General features: G+C 41.3%; 1 protein-coding gene across 1 annotated transcript; it reads left to right on the top strand.

Annotated features, from left to right (window-relative positions):
• Positions 1-1,674: 1,674 nt before the first annotated feature.
• LOC145395253 (uncharacterized) lies at positions 1,675-7,184 on the top strand. The gene is made up of 2 exons (XM_080268940.1): positions 1,675-2,271; positions 6,675-7,184. Exons 1-2 carry the CDS (start codon positions 1,675-1,677, stop codon positions 7,182-7,184), a joined length of 1,107 nt encoding a protein of 368 aa, XP_080125066.1.
• The last annotated feature ends 573 nt before the right edge of the window (positions 7,185-7,757 follow it).

Genomic DNA, 7,757 nt, shown 5'->3' with positions numbered 1-7,757 from the left:
CGAGTCACCCTTCTTTCTCTGCAACTATTAGTTTGTTCTTATACATATTTACATTCAAAGCACAATGCACATAGACATCCACTGAACTCTGCACCAACGTGCTAAGTTCTTGTCCACCATGTGCAAGCAACATAGCACAACTCCCACACACTGGTTATGAGCAACACAGCACAACTTTCACACACTGGTGTTGTGTGTTGTTGGGGCACGGGCAAACATAAGAGCCCGTCAGGGAACATGCAGAATAAGCTCTCAAATGAGAGCGTAGCGGGGACTGCAAACTGGCGAACGAGGGAAAGGCGGCAGAGTAAAGGGAAGGTGTGATGGTTGGTGGTGAGACCGGCTGCCAGATGATCGACTAGGCAGGGCGGGATGAGAGAGCAGGGTAGACATCGCGGCGCCGATAGAGGAGGAGCTGACGAGCTCAGATGGAAGTCCCTTTACGACTCGACGGTGGATGGTGAGGCCGGCAGCACGAAGGTCAAACGAGGGCAGGGCGGGACGAGAGACAGGTAGGCAAAACGGCGCCGATGGAGGAGGCGCCGACGAGCTCAGGTGAAAAACCGACCCGACGCTGCCCTCATCCCTCATGCCCATGGTGGAAAGGGCGATGAAAACTCGCTCCAGCTCTCCAGCAGCAGCAGGTGGAAGCACAGAGGGGAGGCCCGGTCCAGGTCGTCACAAGGGCACAACCCCGGTCCAGATCGTGACGAAGAGAGGGTTGTCGTCCACTGTTGACAATTTAGCCATTTTTCTCCTGTCCTTGACTCCCCCCCTCCTTACCTCCCCTCCATTACCCTCTCCTCCTGCCTGACCAGCTGTGCTGCGCTACACAAATCCTGGACGGATTTTTCCACTCATTTTATCCATTGAAATGTGCCCTTTGCCCTATTCTTATACAAAATAATATATAAAAGAAAGAGAAAAGGGAATTGATACTGCCATATATCTGGAATGGGCTAATTATCTCCTGGCAACACCTCCCGTGCACTCGTTCGCTAATTTTCCCTTGAAATATGCCGTATGACCTGTTCTCTTAATAAGACTATATATAAGAAAGGAAGGGAGAAGCCTAAGTGATAGTTACATACACCTGGAACTACCTATTTTATTATGTATTGTCTAGATTTCCTGCCACTCATTTCATAGCATATATACTAGCAGCTGTCACCACGCTGACATTGGCAACCTTTCACTGCCCCTAGGCCAGCGTTACCAGATATACGATAATTATCGTATAAATACGGTAAATCAGTGCTTGGTACGATAAACAATAACGTCTCTACGATATACGATAATTCTTCATTTTAATGCGATATAATATGATAAATACGTGAAAATATATGGCTAATAATATATATTTTTTTTTTGGATAAAAACGCTAGTCATTAACAATTTTAACTCGAGATGTAGTGGTAATCAAATTACCCGTTCATCACCCATAAAACGTAAGTTGGACGGTACTTGGACCCGTCCGCTTCGCGTGAGTTTAGTGGCCTGCCCAGGCGGCTGGCGGGCGTTGGACCTGTTCGCTTCGCGTGAGTTCAGTGGCCTGCCCGGGCTGCTGGCCTCCTCCCAGTAGCCTGACTCCCCTCGCCTTGTGTGCCCACGAGTGAGCAACTATACCCAGGAGCGTAAAATTTTGACAGCTTTCGCATTACCTCAACGTAAAACATGTCTGAAAGTAAAATACATAAAAGAAAAGGCACAGAAAAAAAGACCCGTAGTGATGATTTATCGAAGAATAAAAAGAAATGTGAGCAAAAGTACAGAAGTGCGTGGGAAAAACAGTTTCCGTGGTTGCAGCCTTCAAAGAAAAGTGCCTTGAAGGCATTGTGTCGTGTGTGTGGAGTGGAAATATCAGCTCAAATAACGCCAATTAAATTGCATGAAAAAAGTGTAAAACACAAAAAACTGTCAGTACCATCTTCATCAAAAAAGATATCTGAGGCATTTGCAAGTGGTGAAGTTAAGAACAGTAAAGCTGATGCAGTAAGGGCTGCAGAAATAAAATTAACAGCGTTCATAGTAGAACATAATGTATCATTTTTAGCTGCAGACCATTTATGTGATGTAGTGAAGGCCTGTTTCCCTGACTCTGCCATAGCAAAGGACCTACATATGAAAAGAACCAAATGCCACAATGTCTGTACGAAAGTCATGGCAAAATGTTACCAGGAAGAATTAGCAGAAAAACTAAGGAATACAAAGTTCAGCGTTATGGTTGATGAATCAACGGACATTTCATCTTCTCAGAATTTGTGTGTAGTGGTACGATTTGCAGATTCATGAGAAGTAGTGAGCAAATTTTGGAGTCTGGTACCGATATTTACAGCTGAAGATCCAGAAGGAACTGTTGAGGGTGCAACAGGAAGACGAATATTCTCTGTAATTATGAATACACTGAGTGATTTTAATGTACCTGTTGGTAATGTTAATGGTTTTGGATCTGATGGCTGCAGCACAATGATGGGGCAGCACAATTCCGTTAGCAGCAGATTTAGAGAAGTGTGTCCTGGAATATTTTTAATGAAGTGCATTTGTCACTCGGCACATTTATGTGCCTCCGAGGCATGTAAGGAGCTTCCCAATAGTATTGGACAGCTAGTTCACGATGTTCAAAACATCCTAAAACTATCATCCAAGAGATTAGCTCAGTTTTCAGAGTTCCAGGATTTTGCTGGTGTACAAAAGCCCCGCATTTTAACACTTTCCAGGACCCGCTGGCTTTCATATGCCGCAGTCGTGAGAAGAATGCTTGAACAGTGGGGCCCTCTGCAGATGTTCTTTACTGATCTGCACTTCCAGCACCATAAAAAGTATAATGCAACATCAGTAGCACAAGCATATGAGATGTTACATGATCCTTACTGCAGACTGTATTTTTGTTTCTTGGATTGTGTGTTACAAAAATTTACACAATTTAACCTACTGTTTCAAAGTGAGTGCGTTGTGATAACCTCACTGCATGGACAAGCCTGTGAACTATACAAAGATATTCTGCTGATGTACAGCTCCGGACAGATGAAACGGCTACACCCCATCCACCAGCGACTTGGTTTGGGTCTCAGTGGTTCTGGTAACAGTTGCAGGTGGAGGGAGGGGGGATGGGGGAGGGTGAGGAGGGGAGAAATGTGGGCGGAGTTATATAGGGGGTTGTGTGGGAGGGTGAAGAAGCAGCACAGTCTGGCTGGTGGGAGGGGGAGACGAATGGTTGGGTAGCGGAGACGAGAGTCTGCTGGAGGGTAAGACAGGTGAGTGTGATTAGATGAAAAGAAATTACAAAAAATGAATTATTATAATATCTGCTGCATATATTGCATTTTATCTACTAAATAAAAACACTGTCTATTATTCACCACCGTATTTGGGTATCCTACTCATTATTATTATCCTTTGGATATTAGGCAATAAATAAAGATATTGGACGGTCTTTCGGACCCGAACCAATTTTTTCATAACTTTTTTCTTCAGCTATTTCCGTATTCCTATTATCCCTCGTGCTTGAAGTCCCCCTTTTTATCACTTTCTCCTACGCTCTACATTTTTTTTAGGCATATGGCAGTTTAACTTTCTCTTTAAATAACCATATCTGTCAACAAATATTCCTTTCATTAATCTATTTAATTACCTTTTTTCTTTCAATATGCATTCGTCTAATAATGGGTGTTACACCTTAATTGGCGCCGCTATTTGACGTTTTGAATAAATTTGGTCTAAATTTACGCATATATTGCAGTCTCTCTCAAGTAGGCTGGCAACCTCACACATCCTCCCCCCTGCTTTCTCCTTCTCTCGCTACCCGTTCCCTCCTTTCCTTTTGTAGTACTGTTTATCTATTCTTTCTCATATTTTTAACCTCATTCCTTCTTACAAACTTTTAGTGCCATAGGAATTTCTCCCTTATCACCTACAGTCCTACTACATGAAAGTGGAAAAAACTGCCATCGGGAAAAGAATAACCGGAAATTTATGGCGAAGGTTACGATATTAGTTATTTAGAATGAAAGTGTTGGCAGATACGCATTCTTGACGTGATTATCGCAGCAACAGCATTTCGCCTTCATAAAACAGAAGGACTTTAGGTTTCATGCATTACCTCCTTACGTCCAGCATTACTGTGCAGAACGCCATGTATAACACATTAAGGACCACAAGGACAGTACTGGTAGTCATCGTGATTCTCATGAATCTCTCCATAGGCTATTGAAAACAGTGCTTTATGCTCAACTTCAGAATTATGTTATCATCATGGCAATGATAGGCAAAGATAATAAAAACAATATATACAACCAAATTATCATTTATTATACAACAAAGCTCAAACTGCCTCCATGCTGCAGTCTCAAGGGTGTAACCAGCTCACACAATCACATGTAACCTGAAGAAATTAAATACATGATCATATATATATATATATATATATATATATATTTTAAACCATGAACAACACTGTTTGATCTAAAATTTATTGTGTTGGGTAAAGCAGAGGACACAAACTAGCATGGCAACCTACCACACGGAAACCACCATGTTGAACTACACACCACAGAAACCGATGCACAGACCATGATATCAGCGAAAAGACTATGAGAAGAGTATTGCACGAAGCAGGGTTGCATCACAGGACCCTAGCAAACGTTATGTTGACAAGCCAGAGGATTTTTGGAAGTGTGTCACTGAAGGCGCTACTGCTGGAGAAGGAATAATACTCGGTGAGTATTATTTCTGAGGTTTTCGCTTGTATAAACTAAACTATTCAGTCATACATAACCATAAAAATATATTAATAATTACTGCAGGGGGACAACCAGTTTCGTTACAACGTCAGTCCATGCAGAGGAAATTACTTTGGGCATATAGGGTTACTCGATGTTAAATTTCATAAGTGTAGAGCCTGTATGATTATATATATATATATATATATATATATATATATATATATATATATATGATCAGGTATTCAATTTTTTTCAGGTAGCACGGAGGCAGTTTGAGCTTTGTTGTATAATAAATGATAATTTAGTTGTATATATTGTTTTTATTATCTTTGCCTATCATTGCCATGATGAGAACATAATTCTGAAGTTGAGCATAAAGCACTGTTTTCAATAGCCTATGGAGAGATTCATGAGAATCACGATGACTACCAGTACTGTCCTTGTGGTCCTTAATGTGTTATACATGGCGTTCTGCACAGTAATGCTGGACGTAAGGAGGTAATGCATGAAACCTAAAGTCCTTCTGTTTTATGAAGGCGAAATGCTGTTGCTGCGATAATCACGTCAAGAATGCGTATCTGCCAACACTTTCATTCTAAATAACTAATATCGTAACCTTTGCCATAAATTTCCAGTTATTCTTTTCCCGATGGCAGTTTTTTCCACTTTCATGTAGTAGGACTGTAGGTGATAAGGGAGAAATTCCTATGGCACTAAAAGTTTGTAAGAAGGAATGAGGTTAAAAATATGAGAAAGAATAGATAAACAGTACTACAAAAGGAAAGGAGGGAACGGGTAGCGAGAGAAGGAGAAAGCAGGGGGGAGGATGTGTGAGGTTGCCAGCCTACTTGAGAGAGACTGCAATATATGCGTAAATTTAGACCAAATTTATTCAAAACGTCAAATAGCGGCGCCAATTAAGGTGTAACACCCATTATTAGACGAATGCATATTGAAAGAAAAAAGGTAATCAAATAGTTTAATGAAAGGAATATTTGTTGACAAATATGGTTATTTAAAGAGAAAGTTAAACTGCCATATGCCTAAAAAAAATGTAGGGCGTAGGAGAAAGTGATAAAAAGGGGGACTTCAAGCACGAGGGATAATAGGAATACGGAAATAGCTGAAGAAAAAAGTTATGAAAAAATTGGTTCGGGTCCGAAAGACCGTCCAATATCTTTATTTATTGCCTAATATCCAAAGGATAATAATAATGAGTAGGATACCCAAATACGGTGGTGAATAATAGACAGTGTTTTTATTTAGTAGATAAAATGCAATATATGCAGCAGATATTATAATAATTCATTTTTTGTAATTTCTTTTCATCTAATCACACTCACCTGTCTTACCCTCCAGCAGACTCTCGTCTCCGCTACCCAACCATTCGTCTCCCCCTCCCACCAGCCAGACTGTGCTGCTTCTTCACCCTCCCACACTACCCCCTATATAACTCCGCCCACATTTCTCCCCTCCTCACCCTCCCCCCTCCCCCCCTCCCTCCACCTGCAACTGTTACCAGAACAACTGAGACCCAAACCAAGTCGCTGGTGGATGGGGTGTAGCCGTTTCATCTGTCCGGAGCTGTACATGAACCTGGATTATGTGATGAAAAGATCTCTGGCTGATGTTGATCCAGACGAAGAAGGAGAATTTCTATTGCTTGAACAAGTATACCTAGGGGCATCAGTGTTAAAGAGGACAGTGGAAAATGTAGCAATGTACAACGACCGAGAAAGAATGAAAGAATTTCGTCTCGGGTGTAGATCATTCATTGTCACTGCTGCCAAGCAAGTGAAGAAGAGGTATGACTTTGGAGATCCAATTTTGTCACGACTGAGCATACTAAACCCAGCTAATGTTGTCGGGCATCAAGGAGTTCGGGAACAAAGTCTTGTTCCCCTTGCAAGCTGTCTGCCAAGAATTATTGAGCAAGATGACCTGACCCTTCAGAAATTGGATGATGAGTGGAGGAGGCTTGGCATGGACAATCTACCAGAAGTAACAAGTATGGCTCAACAGAAGGGGATGATCAAAGAAAATTCCCCTGATAAGTTCTGGGGAACTGTAAAAACGGTGGTTGATGATGAGGGAGTCCCGAAATACGAGTGTGTGGCAAATTTTGCTCTGGCAGTACTCTCATTACCTCATTCCAATGCTGACTGTGAACGAATATTCTCAGACATTAACAGGATGAAAAGTAAAGACAGAAACAGGCTAAAAACCGACACTGTTGGAGACATGTTATTAGCTAAGCAGAGTGTGCAGTGGAACCAAAATAACAACTGTACAACTTTCACACCATCAAGAGCTATGTTGCGTAATATGAATTCAAAAGAGCTGTACCCTAGTACAGCTCTTGCTGGAGAGGAGCCACACGATGTTCCAGACATCTACATGAGTAGAAAAAGGGCCACGTACAACAGTAAGTTCATTAACGTTCTTTACAGTAGAAATACGTAATCCCAAGATAATAGATTTTTTTTTTTTTTTAGTTAGATAACATTAATACAAGTTGATTGTCAAGAATTAAGTGTACTAATAGTTTTGTATCGGGAAGATTAGGTTTAGCAATTGAATACGATAATTTGAGCCAAAATACGATAACTTTGACTAACGCTGTACGATATTACTGTCACTGGCATCTGGTAACGCTGCCCTAGGCCACAGCATTCAGTTTACTGTCATCTTTCAAGGTGAAGCCACGTCGGATTTGCGCCTGTCCAATTTCGCTACTTTTTAGCCCCATGCAAAGGGCCCTGTGACCTCTACCCCTACTAAACCTCGTGTGTAAGGGTAAAGGGCTAAGTGACTCTGCTGTGGAACATAAACTAGCTAGTTTATCAATGATAAGGATGGACAGTGACTACAATCTTTCTGGTGACTCTAAAACAGTGCAAGTGGAAATGTAAATGATGTGTAAACAGCAAGTGAAAGCAATGAATGTAAATATAACTGAACAGTGGAAAATAGTTTTATAAGTTACTGCAAGTGACAGTGCATAACAGTGTAAATAAAATAGAAATGTAAAAAATG

Source organism: Coenobita brevimanus, chromosome 30, assembly GCF_032717465.1.
Source record: "Coenobita brevimanus isolate Jiangsu-jjx chromosome 30, ASM3271746v2, whole genome shotgun sequence".
Classification (NCBI taxonomy): domain Eukaryota; kingdom Metazoa; phylum Arthropoda; class Malacostraca; order Decapoda; family Coenobitidae; genus Coenobita; species Coenobita brevimanus.
Note: the sequence above shows the minus strand (reverse complement) of the source record. Positions and strands in the feature narration are given on the sequence as shown.